This window comes from Ascaphus truei, chromosome 2, assembly GCF_040206685.1.
Source record: "Ascaphus truei isolate aAscTru1 chromosome 2, aAscTru1.hap1, whole genome shotgun sequence".
Classification (NCBI taxonomy): Eukaryota; Metazoa; Chordata; class Amphibia; order Anura; family Ascaphidae; genus Ascaphus; species Ascaphus truei.
In genome coordinates, this window is record NC_134484.1 from 427,276,588 (window position 1) to 427,299,420 (window position 22,833).

The 22,833-nt window shown below is 44.8% G+C and overlaps 1 protein-coding gene across 1 annotated transcript in view; it reads left to right on the forward strand.

Annotated features, from left to right (window-relative positions):
• Window positions 1–1,087: 1,087 nt before the first annotated feature.
• The window catches only part of CCDC7 (coiled-coil domain containing 7), a 173,357-nt gene continuing 151,611 nt past the window's right edge, over window positions 1,088–22,833 (forward strand). The window contains exon 1 of the mRNA XM_075588647.1: window positions 1,088–1,135. Within this exon, the coding sequence (XP_075444762.1) occupies window positions 1,088–1,135 (48 nt within the window). The remainder of the gene's footprint in view (window positions 1,136–22,833) is intronic.

Sequence of the window (22,833 nt, forward strand, 5' to 3'; positions counted from 1 at the left end):
GTATACAGTATATGTATCATGCACCTCTTCTTTGAAATGTTGCAGACCTCTGTACTAGTGAGTGGGTGTAGTTCATGTTAGGGAGTGCATTGAGTGTTAGTGAGTGTGAGTATTAATGAAAGAGAGTAAGATGGAAAAAATAAAAAAAAATATTAAAAAGGTGCTTAGTGTTTCGTTGTTAGAAGTTATAGATATAAATAGTGTAATACCCCTTCCCTACCCCTAAGGGAAACTGCAGGCGTTATGCGCTACGGTGCTACCTGTTGGCTTACAGGGGGCTAAACATCCGCTCTTGGGGTGCCTGGGGTGAATGGGTGCAGTGCCTACACCCGTGAGGATCCCATCGTTGGCGTGATAGCTCGTCACGGGAACCGGTATACCTATACTGTATACCCCAGAAATCTCACACACCGGTTATATAACACTTCTTTACTGTGATCGCACAGTATGGCAAAGAGAATAATATGCAACACAGCAATAACAATAACACAGTAACAGTACAATAATATGGGTGCTTGTCTTCCCCCAATACTTGGGGTACCCTGGGCACCTGGAACCCTGTGTCCACCAGAGCCTCCCTTGTCCCAGGTATATAGTATGGCAGCGCTACCCTTGTGTATCGTTGGTGCACGTCTACCTTCCTGGTACAGGCCTGTAACCAGGGGATGCTTCCAAGATAGTGGGTGACCAGGCTCTACGCTGTGGTGTCTCCGACACCAAGCCCCTAACGCCTCACTTCTGGGCCACCACGCGGTGCTGCCTCCAGCCGGAGTAACTCATGCACAGTCTGATTTCTGCTCCGCTGAGGTATCTGGCTGCAGGGTAATCCCTATGCTGTTGGTGATCCCTCACACACTTATCTACAGTGATGGGACTGCCTGGGGCCTAGGGGGTAAAGTCTGGCATAGTCCAGGAAGATGGCTGCTCCCTGGATACTACCTCCAACGCCCACGGCTCTGTCAGGGTGCCTCCAGGCCGCGGAGGAAATCCTGGTCTCTAGGACCTCCCCTCCTGGCAGCGCAAACCACAACATGGCCACTGCCGCACTACACACAGTCCCCTAATAACATGCGGCGCCAACCTCAAGATGGCCACCGCAACTTTCCCCGACCCACGGAACCGGCTCCCTACGGAGGTAAGGGGAATCATTGACCAGTAAGTCATTTTGTTATAGTTTGATAGCTAATTTTAGGTTCTATAGGTTTTTAGTTTTCTTTAGTGTTAGTGTACTAAGTTTTTAAAAATGTATTTTATTTTCCAGATTTCCTAAATAATTTTTAATATTTTATTTTCTATCTGTATTATATTAGTTTATCTTTATATTGTTTATTATTTTTTTTATTTTTTTTACTGTGTAGGAGAGGAGAGGAGGGAAAGGGAGAAGGAGTATACGAGGAGGATTATGAGGAGAGAAGGAAAGGACTGGGAGGCAGGTGAACCGTGGGAACTGGGCTCTCCTGTGCCCCGTTTTAAAATGAGACCATCAAGGGAGGTTAGAGTGCCCAGGGGGGTAATCCCTTGTATGCCATAGCGGTTGCACCATTATGACATATAGGTAGTTTGGGTATTTGTATTAGCCCGTTGGTTACCTTCAAGGCCACAATGGCTTCCAAGTGGTTAGTACAAAAGTTATCGATACATTAGTTGCCCTAGTCCAGGGTATTGACTTTGGCTTCCTATATTGCCTAGACAAAGTGGCCCACTTCCAAACCCTGGACAAGGCCAAATAATTTTCTGGTACCTTGTGTTAGGTGCTTCTAGCACCTAACGCCAGGTGTATAAATTACCTAAAAAAAAATGCTTTTTAAAATGCATTATTTCTCTCATTAAGTTTAACGGACAGCTGAGGATATGCGTGGTCCCCATCTCTTTTGCATAACATTAGCACAAACATCTGTTAAAGTTAATGGGTGGCCATTGTTACAACAAAACCCCAGCACTTAACGCATCGTTAAGTATTTAACGGACTTATGCGGATCTATCCCATAATGTAGTATGCATTGAAATATTTTGCATAAAAACCGCTAAGTATATATAGCATGTAAAAAAATAAGCTAATTGCAAGTATGACAAGGACTTTGCCTTTCTGGGACTTTGCCAGTCACGTGACGCGGGACATTTACATGCATAGGCGACACCGGCACCCCATAACGGGGCCTGTATCTAAGGAAGCAGGGGGTCCCCGGACATGAAATCAGTGCGGTTCTGCTCCGGGGACCCCTCTGCTCATATACACTAGTGTTAAAATTTATATTAAAATATGTAGTAAGCACCAATACACAACCCACCCCCTGTGCCCCCACATAAAATAATTATTTATTTATTTTAGCACACGATTGATAACATAGGCCGGTGGGGGTCACCGGGTGGTCCCCACAGGTGTCTGGAGGCCCTCAGGTGGTCCCCACGGGCATCCACCGGGGGTCCCTGCTGGCCTGTGGTTCCATTCGTGTTGTAAAAATAAATAAAGATGGCCTACATTTCAATAAATACACCCCCCACACCCCCACCCCAAACACATACAGTACAGTAATGTGCAAAATAACTATTATCCAGATATGGATAATAGATCATTTACCCATTATTTAACAAAACATTAGCCAACCAGCATAAATAAAGTAAATAAAACAGTTCTACTTAACCCTGCCATTATGAAAGGAGTCCTCATCGGCATACTGCAGGGCCATGTCCTCTGCTGCCAAAAAGAATACATAAAAAATACAATCTAATGGCCCCTAGGCCTAAGGTTAACCCACCCTCCCCCGCAACCCACCCAGGAGGCCTAACCAACCACCCCGGATCCACTATACCAACCCTGTACCCATTGATTGGCATAGTAGTACATCATACCCATATAATATGGGCATGATAAGCTACTATAGAAGTCAATGGTCATCCTAATACAAATGCATGAATGTCCAAAATACACAAAAATCAATCATATACTACCTCCAAAATAAAAAATTAAAAGCACTAGCCAACCAATGAATTAGCTAAATAAAAACACTAGCCAATCAATTAAAGAAATAAAACCACTAGGTTTAAAAAAAAAAAAAAAAAAAAAGCAGCGGGGAGTGCGCGTGGTGCCAACTGGTCACTCTGTGAAGGTAACTTTGGCGGCTGTTTGGAGAGGTGAGGAGACCCTTAGCAAGCCGTTACACCCACATTTATAGTACTGTGTGGAGAGACTGCGGTGTGGAGAGCTGTGTAAGCTCAAGGCAAGGAGCAGTATACATAATATCATTACAGCACCTATGAGGCTATATACCCCGGGAGGAATACATCTGCCCTGCGGAGGGAGCTGGGAATAGTGTGGAAGGAGTACCCTTCTGGAGGTCTGTGTTTTAATCTATGTTTCCCCCCCTCCTTTCCACTCACCCAGCCAGCATATAACTGTATGCGCCAAATACACAGACAGCGTGGTCACTCTTTCTACGGAACATACTATTGAAAAAGTTGTCTGGACTAAAGATCACCCTTAACAAACACTCAAAATTATAACATCTTTTTTGCAAAATTGGGAGAATTTTATCTGAAACATAAAAAAACCTTTTTTGGAGTTTTCAGTAAACATATTTTAAAACCAGGATAGTACCACTAGATGTGGTTGGAAAGTAACATCATATTATATAGATCCAACTGGATGTAATATTTTGGTAACTTACTTTCAGACCTGGTGTTAAGTGATATTGTATACCATTTTGTCACTAACAATATTCTGTTTTTTTTTTGCTACTTTACTAAGATATGTTTGTTTGCAAGAGGTAATATCTCTAATAATGTAACAATCTTTTTCCTTATAAGGGAAAGACAGGTTTTGTATATAACATACTTACCACACACTGCAAATCAGGGTTGTTGTGTTTTACTATTGTACAAAAAAATAGTATGTTTACTTAACATTTACATATATGAGTGTTTTATATATAACACCAACCTGCACGTACCCTTTGGTTTACAGCATCATCTAATCTTTGGAACTTCTTCCTATTTTTAATGCTGTAAGGAAGGTACAGTATTATCTTCCGTGGGTCTTTGCTAGGTTATTGCTGTTATTTTTATTGCTTTTTATCTTAGAGGAAACATTTACAACTTTTTTGGTTGAGCTTGTACCCAGCTCGGATATATTCAATAAGTATATTTCTTTGGATTGTTTCTTTTTTTTAATATTGTTTTTTTATTACATTTATTTCACATATACTGTACACACTTTTTTTCTCTGTGTGGCTTTTCTTGGAATTCATTTAGCCTCTTGAAAACAGTGGTTTGCATTAAATATATTTATGTGCTAGGGTTTTTGTTCCTTCCATTTCTCTCTGTTTATGGGAATTGAATATTCCCTTCATTCATTCATTCATTCATGTGAAGCAAGTTGCTTGAGAAGAACGTCATGCTTGGAATGATCGGTGGTAAAAGAGGAAGAGGCGCCCAAGAACTCGCTGGCTAGATACCATCAAGAAAGATACTGGACTGAACATAGCAGAATTGAAAGAAGCCGTGAGAGATCAGAAGACATGGAGCACACTGATCCATAGAGTGGCCGAGAGCCGTACTTGACTGAACGGATAGAGAGAGAGAGAGAGCATGTCTTGCCCAAATTAGATTTTGACAAAGGTTGAACATGATATTTTTATGTTTATTTAACCTAATCTATTATTTTATTATGTTATTTTAGTTCCGTGTTGTGACCTTGGGCAAGTTGCTTGATCTTCCTGTACTTCAGGCACATAAAAAAAGTAAATAGTAAGATCTATCGTAAGCTTGGAGGCAAGAACTTGTGCTTAAAAAATTCTTCATACAGTACAGCGATGTAAAACGAATATATAATTGCCACGCTTCTGCATGTAACGAGCATGCAGCTGGTGAAGAGATTGGCCATACAAATGTGAGAAACAGAAAGTGAATCCCTGCGCTTCTCCCTTAGGGATAGCAATAAATGGGGAATATATATATATATATATATATATATATTCATGTAGAGGTATCAGTACCGTGTTAGCCGAGCTTCAATAATCAAAAAAATAAATAGATGATACCGTTCTGTGGCTAACGAAATGCTTTTATTTGTGCGAGCTTTCGAGATACACTGATCTCTTCTTCCGGCGATGTTACAATGAATGAAGCAAAAGGTAAACTTAAAAACAGTGTCTCTTGGAATGTTATCTGTGCTGTTCCTTCCCCTGGTGTGGATGTGTTTTATGGCTAGAGGTGTCAAAAGGTTACTGTGAAAGCAAGTTAAGAAAGAGTGTGTATGTGTATCAGTGTGAATAAAAATGAATGGAGAGACCACAGTATATACAGTGCTTTACACAAGGTGTGTGTGGAGTGGGACTGGATATAAATGGTGTGGGTGGGTGTGGAAATGTGAGAGTTAGTAGCACAACTAAAAGTGTGTGTGGATACTTAGTGGTCCCTATTGGTGTATAGGGATGGAAAAACAAGGAGTATTAGTATGTGTGAGAGACAGCTGTGTGTGCAAACATATAGCACAGTATGTACATACTGTGCTATATGTTTGCACACACAGCTGTCTCTCACACATACTAATACTCCTTGTTTTTCCATCCCTATACACCAATAGGGACCACTAAGTATCCACACACACTTTTAGTTGTGCTACTAACTCTCACATTTCCACACCCACCCACACCATTTATATCCAGTCCCACTCCACACACACCTTGTGTAAAGCACTGTATATACTGTGGTCTCTCCATTCATTTTTATTCACACTGATACACATACACACTCTTTCTTAACTTGCTTTCACAGTAACCTTTTGACACCTCTAGCCATAAAACACATCCACACCAGGGGAAGGAACAGCACAGATAACATTCCAAGAGACACTGTTTTTAAGTTTACCTTTTGCTTCATTCATTGTAACATCGCCGGAAGAAGAGATCAGTGTATCTCGAAAGCTCGCACAAATAAAAGCATTTCGTTAGCCACAGAACGGTATCATCTATTTATTTTTTTGATTATATATATATATATATATATATATATATATATATATATATATATGTGTGTGTGTGTGTGTGTGGAAATCTATAAGATAAAGGAGACTTTACAGACCAAAGTTTCTGAATGCCTCTCTGGAATATCATCCTGGATGGCCATCCGCCGACCGAAACTTAACATGGCAAAAACAGAGCTCCTTATACTTCCTCCCAAACCTGGCCCTACTACCTCCTTCCACATTGCTATTGGAAATACGATCATTCACCCAGTAGCCCACGCACGCTGCCTAGGGGTTACACTTGATTCCTCACTCTCATTCTCCTCTCATATTCAAAACGTTTCTAAAACTTGTCGCTTTTTCCTCCGCAATATCACAAAGATACGCCCTTTCCTCTGTCTCTGTATGTTCTCCCTACCTACCAATTAGATTGTAAGCTCCTCGGAGCAGGGACTCCTTCCTTAATGTTACTTTTACAGTATGTCTGAAGCACTTATTCCCATGATCTGTTATTTATATTATTTGTTATTTATATGATATGTATTACTACTGTGAAGCGCTATGTACATTTATGGCGCTATATTAATAAAGACATACAATACAATACCGGACTGAACATAGCAGAATTGAAAGAAGCCATGAGAGATCAGAAGACATGGAGCACACTGATCCATAGAGTGGCCGAGAGTCGTACTCGACTGAACGGATAGAGAGAGAGAGAGAGCATGTCTTGCTAAAATTAGATTTTGACAAAGGTTGAACATGATATTTTTATGTTTATTTAACCTAATCTATTATGTTATTTTAGTTCCGTGTTGTGACCTTGGGCAAGTTGCTTTATCTTCCTGTACTTCAGGCACATAAAAAAAAGTAGATAGTAAGATCTATCATAAGCTCGGAGGCAAGAACTTGTGCTTAAAATTTCTTCATACAGTACAGCGATGTATACACTAGAGTGCAATATATGAAGAAAAAAAATGTATAGGGTTCCCTGTGGAAAAACAAATTATGATGTGGTTTTATTGTATTGATAATGATTTTAAATAGAAAAAGAGGAATGTATCATTAAATGTATGCACATTATCTTTGACACACAGCAATCATAAATGTAAAGTTGAATAATACTTCACTATATCATTACAGTTCCAACTACTTTTACAGGAACTTTATTACATACAGTATAAATAGAAGATCCCGGTGGAAAAACAAAATGTCTGGAAAGACTGTCTGTAATATTGCAGAGATAGAGTTCATTCACTGCCTTGAAGTGCTTGTATTCCCGAGTCAGTTTAGTAAGCGATCATTTTCCCGGATTTTTTGGGGGATAATAAAACGATAGGTAATATTGAACATGGTTTTACGCGGGATATGATAAGTCAAACTAATCCAATGGTTGTCTTTTTAAGTAAGCAGGAATATAGATGTTGTTGATGTGATCTATTTAGATTTGACAAAGACTTGATACAGCGCCACACAGCAGGGTTATGTACACAATAAAGGAAATTAGTCTTGCTACATCTGTATGTTACACTCCTGTTGGCCTGGGTCTAGGGGAGAAAAAAGGGGACATTCAACGTAATTGAAAATAAGACGTGAGATCAGTAAAAACAGCCAAGTTACCCTATGTTTGATAAAGGTGTATAGTGTACAGAGCTCTTAAAGAAAAGTGAGTGGACATAAGCATTCTTTAGGTAAGCAGATAAAATGCATGTGTATGTAGCTGAATAGTCTAGAGACCTCTCTCAATGCATGTGGTTTAGGTTAACTGGGGACAATTCTCGAATAAAGGAAACATAACAGGCTGCCAATGGGGAGTAAAACTGCACACACATGTAACGGGTGTTCCCTCTGGCCTGACCCACCCAATCTCATATTGGCCCGTGTAGTCTAACCAGTCCCCCATTACAAGGCGTGTGTGGTGGTGCACCTGCAAGTAACAGGACTCTTGAGTCTCCCGCTTGGTGTTATTAGGGGATGTCATCAGGACAGGTAGCTGAGGTAGTGGGTGCGAGTCCAACTTACTTCATGTGCAGCGCCTCCACCTCATCAGGATCTGTGCTTCCGCAGGGAGATGGTCCTGGTGAGGAACTCCTTCTTGGTGGTGCCATCCACTGCTGAGTAACTTCACCCTCACCCAGTGGAGGTATCTTTAACAAGGGCATCTTTATTTGCATGGTGGTATGGGCAAGCTGCCCCTCACAGATAACAGCTCAGCCACTCATCTCTTTGCAGCACTCTCTTAGGAAGGTCCCTTGTCCCTAATAGAGCTGCTTTCCACCTTTACTCTCAGAGAGAGATTCCCCAGCTTCTCTGGCTGCTGTAATCTCCTCTCCTGAGCTGCTTTGTCTCTCTTTTGAGCTGCTCTGTCTGTCAGCTCCTCTAACTCTGCCCACTCCTCTAATACTGCTGCGTCTGCTTACTCTGCTGCGTATGCTTACTGACTCACAGCTAGCAGGAGACACTGCAACAATGTTGCAACTTTCACGTGCCTCTCAGTGAACAGGCAGCACAACAACAGGAAACTGACTTCTAACTTTAGGCAGTGCTGTGTCTTATATCACCCCCCAGAGAACAAACCTGCTCTGTACCACTAAGTGGGGGCACAATGCATGTTGTCACTTCCTTTGGGGACATATGACACCTCACCAGGGTGTGAGGGCAAACCTCCATGATAACTACTGGCATTCCTGCATACTTACCAGGTTTACTGCCAGCATGAGAAAGAGATATGTACACCAATCTTACACATGGCTACATTCTCCCCCTGGTGGAACCCCAACGTCCCGGCTGGGATCTAAATTTGCGGAACCTTCCTTCAGGTAGCACTGCAAAACATAACAACACATTACAGTACATATCTTTTCATCATAACCATAATAGATACATCCTAACTTTAGATGTATAACAACTAGGATTACCTCATGCTGGAGTATCCATTACTGGGACTACTCTACCCTCTTGACTACACCACGTCTCATCTAACCCGCCAGGATCCCAATTTTCTGAATCAAGGGAACCCATTTCAAACATAAGTTCGTTCTCCCAGGGACGATGAAAATTACGTACCAACTTTTGGCGATCCCTAATAACTCTTCCTGACAGTGAAGGCACATAGGGGGCTCTCCGGGCAATAGGCACCATATGAGCAACATTACCCAAATCCCCAGATGAAACTCCCAATGTTCCTGGAGACCCAAAATTTGACCCAAGGCTCTTAGGATCACATCCCACCATAACAGTACGATTGTCATCATTAGTGCAGTATAACATTCGTTGCATAGACATTTCCCTCCCCGACCCCTCATCGGAGACAAAACAGTCACCCCAGTCCAGATTTTCCCCAGTCCATTCTTCAAAAGTGGCTCGGGACTCCCCAGACAACCCTTGGCTAGACTGGGACCCATAGGAAAAAGTGACAGGGGCAGGGGTTTTAACTATGGCCTGGGGTTGGGCATAGGGAAACACCTCCGGCATACGCGGGGCTACGACCCGCAACTTCTCGCTACCTTGCCCAGTACCATCGGACTGGCACTCTGGTTCACTCGCCTCCTTACTCCCAGGCTTCCGCAGGGCCTGCTGGCTCTTCTTGGACCCAGGCAACCGGGTACAGCTGCTTGGCCGAGAGGACACGGCCATCTCGCTGGACTCGCCGCCATCTTGCGTTGGGTTCCCAACCGGAACCTCTTCCTCCAGAACGACCTCCGCCATTGCCACCACCGGCGCCTGTGGGGGGTTAGGAGGTTCCTCACCACTCCGCTGGCTTGCGATGTGTTCCTCTGTGGTAGGCCGGACTGGCTGTTGTAGAGCACACGGGCCTACATCATGGTCCGCAGCCGATGGGATAAATGTCTCTTTATCTTCAGCTTCACTTGTGTGGTCCGCCGGCTGGCGCATCACCACAGCTGGTTGACTACTGTCTTCAGTAGTACAGGATGGGGATAGGGACATCTCCGCAGGGGAACAGCGTTGGGGCGCTTCGCAGTCGCTGGTGGCCATCGGCCTGAAGCAGTCCTGCTCCGGCGGTACCAGTCGTAGCGATCCCCCTTCTCCCTGGGCAGTCACCTTACCCTTCGTTGATTCCGTCAGGAATGGTTCCATCATCTGGGGTTCCGGTTTTGGAACCGGATCTGGAGCCGTCTCTGTCATCGGAGCTTGGAACTCCTCACGCTTAGGCAGATAACAGCTAGACACAAGCAGGATTGCTCCTTTTGCAAAGAAAGTAGCTCCCCAAACAAGTTCTTTTCCCAGAGATACACAATCAGAGTCCTCACACCTCAAGCTGGTGATTCCGTCATTGGATACTTCCCGGAATCCTTTAGGCAATGAATAACTGGCAAAGATCCTATCACCCCTCCTCCTTTTATGTATACACGGGCACAAAAGAAAGGGGTAAGTCACTCTTTTGGCCCGCCATGCCCCTTGTAGCTGAGGTTGTGCTTTGCTGCATTCTGTTTCGTTCTTAGGGGAAACAGAAGTTGCTACGGGCAGTTCAATGTGCTCACTCCCCCTGGTGGACTCTAGAGGAGGGTCTCGTAGACTTGTAGGCTGACCCAGCACAGGGGCGGAGTCAGTCATAGTCCATGAGGGCGCGGCTCCAGCTTTCGTGCCAAACTCCCCAACGGGGTGGAGTTTTCTCGTTGGCGCCAATCCTGGCCAACAATTAGCAAACTGCAAAGTTGCAAGACTTTCTGCAGCTGGCCCACGCGGTATCCCGGGAACGCGGGAACCGCCATTTTGGGTAGTATTATCTTTCTTCATCACATTTGAGGTAGCGTTTGGCTGTTTGTATATTGAATGATAACAAAGTCCATTACGTTCCTCCCATCTAGCAACACTGTCGTCCTCTCTAGCCTCGAGGTTACTTTCCCGAGAGCATAGACAGGACAAACCCGGCGCAGCCACGGCTGTCACGCCAGTCTCCAACAGGCTCACAGAAGTCTCTTCTGTAGCTTGTTCTTCTTCCACGCACAGGTCATATGCATGTTCCTCGTTTACCCGCCTTCCTGGACCTTCTGCGCTCTGCAGATCCTCCATTCTGACGGTTCTCTCTGCCCCCTGCCATCCTGGACCTTCTGCTCTGTGCAGATCCTCCATTCTGACGGTTCTCTCTGCCCCCTGCCATCCTGGACCTTCTACTCTGTGCAGATCCTCCATTCTGGCGGGGCTCTCTCGAGAAGGGACACTTTCTACCAAGGAGTGGTTCTGACTCTGTGCTGAACTACTCACAGTGCAGGGGCGGGGCTCTGGTTTTGGCACCCACACCCAACTCGGACAATACTCTGCAACAATTTCTTGCACAGTCCTGGTGCTCTCCAGACTTGGCGGGAGCCGCCATCTTTAGTGTGACTCACTGCTTGAGAGAGCCTCCAATCTTGCGGTCGCCATTCTTTTCTCTGTTATCGCACATGGAGCTCCTCTCTGCGGGGCAGCTACCACACCGATGCAATAAAATGCCTTGTGCACCACCTTGTGTACCTAATGTAGATCTGACTCGTGTTTGCACTACCTCAGGCTAGGCTCACTCTCTCAGTGTCTACTGTAACGCTTTCCTCCAGTCTGTGCTCCTTGGTAAGTGATCTGGAATGGAGACTAGAGTACTCTGGCTCTTCCATGCAGTACTTTGGGCGTCGACCTACTTTTGGCTAGCCTAGTGCGGACCCTTCCAGAATTCCTGCTCTCAGTTACCAGTTTACCCCTTCAGGCGTCCCCCGCTAGCGCTACCTCAAGGCGACTAGAACAGCAATAGCCCCCGGCTCCAGACTCACTAACCCCTAACGGATCCCAAGGCGTCTTTGCGGCATGCATCTCCAGCATCTCCCTGACTACCCCTGGCTCCGTCCCACGCAGCACAAAGTGGCAGCAGACACTTTCCCTGTTTCCTATTGTGTGCCTAGCAAAAGCCTGTCCTGTTGACAGGTATCTCAGCAGCGCCTCCAATTGTAACGGGTGTTCCCTCTGGCCTGACCCACCCAATCTCATATTGGCCCGTGTAGTCTAACCAGTCCCCCATTACAAGGCGTGTGTGGTGGTGCACCTGCAAGTAACAGGACTCTTGAGTCTCCCGCTTGGTGTTATTAGGGGATGTCATCAGGACAGGTAGCTGAGGTAGTGGGTGCGAGTCCAACTTACTTCATGTGCAGCGCCTCCACCTCATCAGGATCTGTGCTTCCGCAGGGAGATGGTCCTGGTGAGGAACTCCTTCTTGGTGGTGCCATCCACTGCTGAGTAACTTCACCCTCACCCAGTGGAGGTATCTTTAACAAGGGCATCTTTATTTGCATGGTGGTATGGGCAAGCTGCCCCTCACAGATAACAGCTCAGCCACTCATCTCTTTGCAGCACTCTCTTAGGAAGGTCCCTTGTCCCTAATAGAGCTGCTTTCCACCTTTACTCTCAGAGAGAGATTCCCCAGCTTCTCTGGCTGCTGTAATCTCCTCTCCTGAGCTGCTTTGTCTCTCTTTTGAGCTGCTCTGTCTGTCAGCTCCTCTAACTCTGCCCACTCCTCTAATACTGCTGCGTCTGCTTACTCTGCTGCGTATGCTTACTGACTCAGCTAGCAGGAGACACTGCAACAATGTTGCAACTTTCACGTGCCTCTCAGTGAACAGGCAGCACAACAACAGGAAACTGACTTCTAACTTTAGGCAGTGCTGTGTCTTATATCACCCCCCAGAGAACAAACCTGCTCTGTACCACTAAGTGGGGGCACAATGCATGTTGTCACTTCCTTTGGGGACATATGACACCTCACCAGGGTGTGAGGGCAAACCTCCATGATAACTACTGGCATTCCTGCATACTTACCAGGTTTACTGCCAGCATGAGAAAGAGATATGTACACCAATCTTACACATGGCTACACACAGAAATTTGCAGTGTTAACTCTGATGATAAACAAAACAGTGATTGCTGTTCAACATACACAGAATGGTGTTTGATGCTCTTCTAAGCTTCCCAGTCATTATTTTTTAATTCCAAATACTAAGGGCGGGATTCCATATGCCCCTGTATGGGATATCTCGGTATGATGTTTCACTTGTGTGTAGCAGTTAACACAGGATCACTGTAGGACAGCAGGTATCAGAGTATAGTAAAACACCCTCTTGATATGTTTATTAAATTCATTCATTTTACCACAAAATGGGCTGAGATTTCTCTTCAATTTATTTAAACCTGACCATATTTACTAACCGGGGCTGAGCTGTAAGGCACTTTACAGCTGAGCACCGCTTAATAAATATAGCCCTTAATACATATGCCAATGGAAATGAGACTCACTAGAGATTTGTAAATGCGCAGTCTGCTGCCAGCCTACTTCCCCGCTCCCATTACCAGAGCGTGGGACGGAGAGGAAGCGCCTGGGCAGCAGCCGCGGGACCCCCCCAGCCTACCTCCCGCCCCGGGCAGCAAGCGGGGATCGGGGGCAGGGGGGGTTGTGGCTGACCCAGAGCTGCCAGCCGGCCCTCTTCCCCCGCGTCAGGCCAATCAGGGAGGGGGAGTACTTATTTATTTAAAAAAATAAAAAATTGGCGCGAGGAGGGGAATTCATAGAGCCGCAGCAGCAGCCTAAATCCACTCACCAGCGGCCTAAATCCACTCGCCACGGGTCGAACACTGTATATATGTATATATATGTTTTTATAAACCGTGGATATAACCACAGAATTGTAGACCAGCAAATTCACAAAGCCACCAGAATACCAAGAAGTGATCTCCTTGAATACAAACAGAAGGAGACAAGCGACAGGGTACCTTTGGTGGTCACATATAACCCACACCTAGGAGCCCTACGCAAGATCGCCAGGAAACTACAACCCATCCTCCAGGAAGATACAAGACTGCAACAGGTCTTCCCTGAAGCACCCTTATTATCATACAGACAACCCCATAATCTCAAGAAAATTATGGTGAGGAGTAAAGTATTCAGCAGTACAACTGAATGCGGGACAAAACCATGCCAGGACCCAAGATGCAAAACCTGCGCAATGCTCTACACAGCGGACACAATACAAATACCACACAAGAATCGGGAATACAAAATCAGAGGAGGGTTCACCTGTTCCTCCAGCAATGTCGTGTACCTCATCATGTGCATGAAATGCCCAGGGGGCTGCTACTACATAGGTGAGACAGGACAGGGGCTAAACAAGAGAATGAACCTGCATCGCCACAGCATCACACGCGGAACAAGAGACAGTCCTGTTGGCGAACATTTCTCTGACTCTGGCCATAAGATGAACGATCCGAGGGTTGCCATACTCAAAGGTAATCTTAAAACTCCGAAAGAGAGACGGTTGCATGAATACAAATTTATGCAACTGTTCGGGACACTTAGCAGTGGCCTAAACAGAGATCGAAATTTTATGAGTCATTACTGACACTAGCGAACTCTCTTCCCATGAGCGCTAAAGGCCATGTCTGTACATACTGTGCTATATGTATGCACACACAGCTGTCTCTCACACATACTAATACTCCTTATTTTTCCATCCATATACACCAATAGGGACCACATAGTATCCACACACACTTTTAGTTGTGCTACAAACTCTCACATTTCCACACCCACCCACACCATTTATATCCCTCTCACTCCACACACACCTTGTGTAGAGCACTGTTTATACTGTGGGCTCTCCATTCATTTTTATTCACACTGATACACATACACACTCTTTCTTCACTTGCTTTCAGTTACCCTTTGACACCTCTAGCCATAAAACACATCCACACGGGGGAAGGAACAGCACAGATAACATTCCAAGAGACACTGTTTTTAAGTTATCCTTGCTTCATTCATTGTAACATCGCCGGAAGAAGAGATCAGTGTATCTCGAAAGCTCGCACAAATAAAAGCATTTCGTTAGCCACAGAACGGTATCATCTATTTATTTTTTGATTATATATATATATATGCATATATATATGTATATGCATATGTATATGTGTTTGGAGTGGTAATTAGCTTAGCTACCCACCCAGTTAGAGAGGGCTGGAGTAAAGTTATAGCTATTCTCCAAAGTGGTGTAGGCCTATATTTTGTTTATTTTGCATGTTTTGCCGTGTTAAAGGAACAGGCACAATAAAGCCTTATTTTAGTTTCACCTTAAAAACGGTCTCCATTGCATACCTCTGCACACATCTCCTACAGGCTTTTTTTTAGGACTTCGGGGCTCGTTGCGTCTGGGGGTAGAGGTCATGGGACAATGGGAAAAGGGACACCATAGTTCCCCTTTCCTGAGTACCTGCTTCAGGAGACAGGAAGGATAAAAGGAATGGTGAGAGGGCCAGTCGCGGCCCAGTTTAATTGGTGTGGGCAACCATGGAGTCACCCCCACCAACAGGGAAGACTCATGATCCTATATATTCAAAGATACTTGAGCTGTGGGGTATCATCGGGCACTCTATACAGTAAGTGGTTTCATATGTAACCTCCTTGGGGTACACCAGAACTTTGAGCACCAGCGTCTTGGTAGATCCAGAATAAAGCATGGCTTGTACAGACCTTCCAGCAATCATAACCTGGAGGAGCAACGGACAGGATCCCTCCCTTAGGTGGGCGATGGCCGTTGTCTTAGCAAAGGAGTAATCCATTCCGGGACAGTGGGCTGGCTGGTGTCCTCACTCTCCGCACGCTCTACAGCTGTCTGGTTCTGGTTTGTAGACATCCGGCGATGTCTCCAGAAGGGACATAGGGATCTGGGACCAGTAGTTGGGTGTACCTTGGTGCCAGTATTGCCATTCTGTCTCCACGTCTCTACTTTGATTCCTTCCAGCAAGGGGCCAGGCTATTTTGTACCGGCTTGGTTACGGAGTACGCACCTCTCTCATTGAGGAACAGTGTCGTCTGGGGTCTGACACAGGTGTGCCTGTCTGGGACCTAGCGCTTATCAAGTTTTCAACTATTCGGACTGGCACCGAAAGGGTTCCTGCAGAGTGGCACTTGACCCAGTCACGGGCAGGAGCTGTTGGAACTTGGATGAACTGTTCCAAAATACCCTGCTCCATGATCTGTTCTTTACTATGCTCGTTGGGTTGGAGCCAGCGGATAAACAAATTTCGTAATTGTTGTCGGTCCTTTGGTTTACTTTGATAGGTTCAGAACCGGTGGTGATAGGTCTCCAGGGTCAGGTCCAGAATGGGGGGCTTGACTTGTCTATAGTCCAATGCCTCTTCCATGGCGAGAGCTTGGTAGGCTGCTTGTACTTCCCCGGTAAGTGGCAGTGCCCCAGTAGATGGCTGCAGTCTCCAAAACTCCCTGTCCTCAGGTCAGAGTGTTTAGGAGACTGCAGCCGTGGGCAGCAAGAGCGCTCTGACAGAATATATTTACTATGTAACTGTTGAGATCTTGGCTTATTACAATACTAAGTAACAAATATTACTATCGAAGCCTTACTAAAGTCACTGAGCTATTCACCATAGTAGACACTTCTGTGCTTTCCACGTAAGTGCTACTTTGAGTATTAACCAACTAAACAGTAAATTAATATCTGTTTGGTGGTGAGAGTTTTTAACATTAGTTACCTACTCACTACTCTGGGTCACTAGGTGCACTAGTAGGGACAAGGTTCCAGCATCTGTAGCTCTCAATAGTTTTAGTACATAGTTTATTATCCTGCTACCAAATAGTAACTACACTTGTAGTGGCTGGACTTAGTTCTGTCAACTATAACTCCAAAATGTATTCTCTGTGCTAAGCATTAGCTTTGGGTGTGATTATACTATCTATTAAGACAGACTGACACCATCAATTAGCCTAAGCAATAGCGCCATTTGAATCTATATTATTTTATTTGTCTTTTTACCGCTGTTATTCACTCCGAAACGCATTTTTTAAATGATATAATTAAAGTTTATTTTATACACTTGAGGGTGTTCCTTAATGCCGCACAAGGTTATCCTTTCTCTCTCAGTCGAATACATTACCATTTTTCCCCGCGAGCACCACCCAACTGTTGTTTGGGACTCCACCAAACATTTAATATTTGCCCTCAGGGACGTTTGAGCAGGGTTACTTCAAGCCCTAAAAAGCGTACCTCTGTTTTTCTCGAATCTTCCACAGTGCCTTAAGAGGAACGTTTTTGAACCACTATATTCTGCCTGTCCTCACGTATGGATGTGAAACTTGGACCCTAAATGCAATGACAATTCAGAAGCCACAAACAACTCAAAGAAGTATGGAGAGATGTATTCTGGATATTGCTCTCAAATACAGGAAAAAGAATGAACGAGTTTGAAACCAAACAAAAGTCTGTGACATCATCACAAGGTTAAAGAAATTAAAATGGAAGTGGGCCGACAGATCGCAAGAAGAAATTACCATTGTTGCACAGGGATGGTGCTCAACTGGATTCCAAGGGATATCAAAAGACCAATCCACCGACCAAAAGTAAGATGGGAAGATGAAATCAGACAATTTGTTGGAGCAACGTGGAAAAGAGAGGCTTTCAACCACAGTACCGGAAAGATCATTGGGGAGGCCTTCATCCAGCAGTGGATCGATAAGGGCTTAGGATGATGATGAGATATATATAATTTACATATTTACCTTAAAACTAAGTTGTGATTTTGTTACAGTACCATTCAGGTAGACATGAAAACAAAATCCTATATAGACTGCAGGATATTGATTTTATTTAGACGCGGTTTTCAGTGTATACCCTCTCTTCTTACGTCAATGATTATTTTGATGTCTAATTCATCTGGGTCAGCCGCCGATTTTTTTCTTATGTATTTTTTTTTCTTTCTAAGCTATAAGGGATCGTAAGGAAAGATACATTGAGATCTAAATTTCAAGTATGTATTCTGACGTTTTTTAAGTTTGCAAGTTTGCAAGTGTAATGCAACTATGTTTGTATTATAGAATAAAGTTAGATACATAACAGGGATTTTTTTTCTTTAATTTTCAGCTTTGTGGATAAAGGATGAAGCCTAATGTCCAGCTTGCCTTATTGCCACTGAGTTCCAACACAACACCAACCTCTGGAACACAAAGTTAAGCAATTATTTGGCTGCAGTCTACTTTAACGAGTTTCTGCTATCAAGACTAGTATTATTTAAAAAAAAAGTGCTCTGACTTGGCTGAAACTTTTCAGATCACCACAAAGTAATCTGCACGGGGGGAGGACTGTGACAGGGACTCCAATTTCAGCAGCATTATAATAAGATCCAATTTGCATGTATTTCAACAGTTGACTGTTTTTTTTTTAATTTTCTATTTAAAACTATATAATTCATGTCTGCCTCCGGAGATAGCCACTCTCCTGCAACTTGCAGGAGATACTACTAGAGACCGGAGCAATTGGACCCGTGGCCTGTAGCAAGGCTAAGCAGGTGAAGAAAGCGGAGAAAACAGCAGGAAGTTAAAGTACGGTATGGTCAGAACAGGAAATAGACGGGGCTGGTTGGCATCTGCTCCGGTAAAGATGTGTTTGAAGATGGGTTGCAAGCAGACAAAATTACAAACAGACCAGGGTCACAACAAAATCCCAAGTAAGCAAAATCAGGGCTGGAGCGACAGATTTTAATTGTGTTGACATGGTAACTGACTTCAGTTGCACGAGAGCTTGTGTAGGTAGATGAAAGCATGCATCATAATAAGTGTTATGTAATACTCTCACCAGCCATTGCCAGAAATGCTCCCTCTGGTTACCAACTGAGATAATTCTTCAATACCCAGCTGCAAAGCACAAGGCAGGCCTTGTTTAAATACAGTATACCATTGTACCATTGCTAATATGTATGTTCAGAACCAATTTAGCTTTACTCATTTAAAATTAATTGGTAAGACCAGTATCACAATGTAAATACCGTCCGTTGTGGTCATTTGTAGAGATGTGCAAACTTTTTTTTTTGCGGATTTGGATCTGCCTCGGATCGGTCGTTTCCTTTGGTCTGCGGATTTCCGTTAATCAGTCTCAAAAAATGGCGATTAGTTTTTTCCGGATTTAATTTTTTTTATCACTGACAATCCAATCTGCGGATTCCACAATCTGTTGGGAGGATTTTACCAATCCACGGATTTTTGCAATTCACTGGCGGATTTTAAGAATTCAAACCGCGGATTCTGCAATCCGAATCCCTGGATTGGATTCTTAAAATCCACCAGTGGATTGCTAAATCCGCGGATTGTGAAAGGCAGGAATCCGGCGCCACTGCACATGACAGACTGTAGAAACTCCCGGATGATCTTTAATAAACTTTATTGCACAATACACATAGGGCTACACCACGATCTCCCCCTCTACGCGTTTCACCCTCTCAGATAGGGCTTCGTCCCTACTCCGGGTTACTCAGTGGCCATATACAGCTCCCTCCTTATCAGCTACTTGACGGATTGACACCATAAAAGGGTGCCTTACAGAAAGCCGAAGCGCAGGACAGTATTTCTCATGCATAAATCCGCGGATTGGACTGGTAAAATCCACCAGTGGATTGAGGAATCCATGGATTGGATTGAAACTTGAACAATCCATCGACGGATTTTACACCGGGGAACAGATTTTGAATGGAAAGCTCGGGAAATTCGGTTAAACAGATTTTGACAGTTTTGCCCATCTCTAGTCATTTGTACCATTAACCAAGGTATTTGTGACAGTAATGTCACATGTTAAGGGGTCCATGAAGTTCTTGAACACGATTTGTACATTGAGACCCCAGAAATATTCTTCAATTGATACCATATGTAACCCTCCCTGCCCAGCTCCCAAGGAGTTCACATCTGTTTGACCAGTGGTGCGCAAAGTTTTTAACCTGCCCACCCCCGCCTGCTTACCTCCCGGCTCGCGTCCCCCCTCCTCCTCGGCGTGAAATGATGTGTTGTGGGGTCCTATGACGTAACTCTGCGGCGTAATTCCACACCGGTTACCATGTCGACGCATCGCCGAAGATCAGGTAGGCGAAGTTGCAGAGTCCTCGCGCGGTCCCCCCAGCATTTAATTTAAATACCTTGGGGGAGAGCGCAGGACCTCCGTGCCGGCTGCGCTCCCCCTGGAAATTCTCCAGCCCCTCCTCCCGTGGGGAGTGCACCCCTGAGTTTGACTATACACATTGTCTCATACCTTGTCAGGGTGTTGGATCCACTCACTCAGGTTGGATATGCAGATGTTGTATTGAAGGGTGCACAAACCTTTATAGTGCAAACAGGAGCTTTATTGACAGCCGTCCATAATGCTCCTCACACATTGACACTATTCACAATAGTCATACTTCTGGTATTTTCACAGTGTTTGTACTATTTACATTTTCCCTAAGTAGCACCCACTCTTAATGCTCTAGGGAGGTATTTAGGATTATTACTATTACTGTCATCTTAAGTAACCACCTTGTGCGTAGCATCGGTAATCCTTTGCATCAATTGTGTTCCAATTTAGATTACCCTTTCTATCCTGAACTGTGAGATCACTTATTCCGGAGCAAAGTACTGTGTGCCTCTCTTAAGCACTCTGTTTCAGAGATAACAGGGGACCTCTCGGCATAGTTGCTAAGATAAGGCCGTGATTATACCAGAAATCGGAGGCGACGCCGCGCAGCTTCACAACAAAGCAATAGAATCAAATGAAAGCGCACATGCCAATCGCGACGGTAGCGTTGCGACATACTGCAAAGAGATCTGACAATTTGTTTTTCAAATACGACAGCCGCATCACGTGATTGCCGTGTGCCAATCACAGTGCATCTGAACAAACCACACACACACACACACATACATACATAAGAAAGTACACCCTCTTTGAATTCTATGGTTTTACATATCAGGACATAATAACAATCATCTGTTCCTTAGCAGGTCTTAAAATTAGGTACATACAACCTCAGATGAACAACAACACATGACATATTTCACCGTGTCATGATTTATTTAACAAAAGTAAAGCCAAAATGGAGAAGCCATTTGCCACTGCAATTACAGCCTAACCCACTGTCTAAGACTCTTACTGGCCCCATCGCGATGCCGTCCTTACAGTATGTATGTATGTATGTATTGTGACATAGTCCAAAGATGTTAGGCAGCTTTCTGCCCCATTTTAGGTCAGAAAGTGCAGGAATAGTTAAAAAATGATCCGTTCCACAGCTTCCCATTAACTCAGGCAGCTGGATGGAAAATCCAGACCACAGATTACAATGGCTCTAGTTCTCCCTCACCTGCTCTTCTAATCACATGCACAGGTATTTAGAGCAGAGAGGTTTGCATTTCAGTCTCTCTCCTTAGAGCCTGGAGGCTGGGGGTATCGCTGCTCCCCTGCATCCAGTGTCGGGGTTGACGGCCCCTCCAAGTATCACAGTACCAGAGGATTTGCCTGGACACCACGAACAGATAAGACAAAACAAATGGTTATTGCTGTTGCTAAAAGACTGTGCTGTATCTTGTGACCCTAAATGAAAGAGCATTGTTTTAAGCTGGGGAACCAGTTTAGTTGGCCAGCAGCTGTTAGAGAGACTGATTCTGATGTGTAGTTAGATCCCTGAAAGGGATAGGATTTTGCTTATATGATTTTGGTTTTATTTCTTGAAATAACAGTGTGGGAAATATTGTAACACTGAAATGTGTGAACTGCTGAATGAAAGTATCTGAGTACCTCTAATCTACACTTGTTAAAGCTGCAGTACCTTACTTGGATGAAAATAAAGCAGGCAGAAGCAGCATAATACTTTGCATGATCCTGTTTGTTGTATAATTAACCCTAGAAGACTGTGTCGGGAAGAACCCAGACAGACGTCAGCACTACAAAAGAGGGGCGTTTGTCACAGGTATGTATGTATGTATGTATGTATGTATGTATGTATCCACAAAAAATACGGCAATCAAACCACTAAATGAATGGTATCTAAAAATACAGAAATAAAGCAAATGAATAATGCTACTGCAGCAGTCTATCTCTCTCCGACATGTAGATTCATCTGTGATCCTTATTTTAGGGTTTACTATGACAATTTTTTTGGTGGCAGCTTTTGTTTCCTCCTTGCATCACACATGGTATTTCATTGAATGATTATGGAACGGCCGGTTGTGACTTTATAGAGGAATTTTCCTCTGTATTATTCAGTATTTATGGGGTTACACTGTTTGCTCTCTCCATTTGCAGGATTGCACATATTCAGGGAGCTGGGTCTGTAGATATTTCAGTCTGAAATAGGACTGCGTCTTACAAGCGATGTACTGAAGAAAACCAACAACACATAAACAGCCAGGGGGCGCTGCTGGAGATGTGGCCGGATTTCTGTGTGCAGCAAAAATGTCTGCGATCACGGCCCCCCTCCTCCCCCTCGTGCACAGAGAGATGCTGGAGATGCCGGCCGCCGGGTCTACAGCATAGCTGCGATCACGCCCCCTCCCCTCCGTGCAGAGATCACGGCCCCCCTCCCCCGCCTGTATCTGTGTTTGTGTGTGTGTGTGTGTGTGTGTGTGTGTGTGTATCTATCTCTGTGTGTGTGTATCAGTGTGTGTCCTTCCATTCTCCCTCTCCCCCCTTCCCTCCTATCCCTCTCCCCCTTCCCTCCTATCCCTCTCCCCCTTCCCTCCTATCCCTCTCCCCCTTCCCTCCTATCCCTCTCCCCCTTCCCTCCTATCCCTCTCCCCCTTCCCTCCTATCCCTATCCCCCTTCCCTCCTATCCCTATCCCCCTTCCCTCCTATCCCTCTCCCCCTTCTCTCCTATCCTCCCCCCCCTTCTCTCCTATCCTCTCCCCCCTTCCCTCCTAGCCCGCTCCCCATTCCCTCTCCCCCTTTCCCTCCTACCCCTCTCCCCCTTCCCTCCTATCCTTCTCCCCCTTCCCTCCTATCCTTCTCCCCCCCTTCCCTTCTCCCCCCTTCCCTCCTATCCTTCTCCCCCCTTTGTTCCTATCCTTCTCCCCCCCTTTCCTCCTATCCTT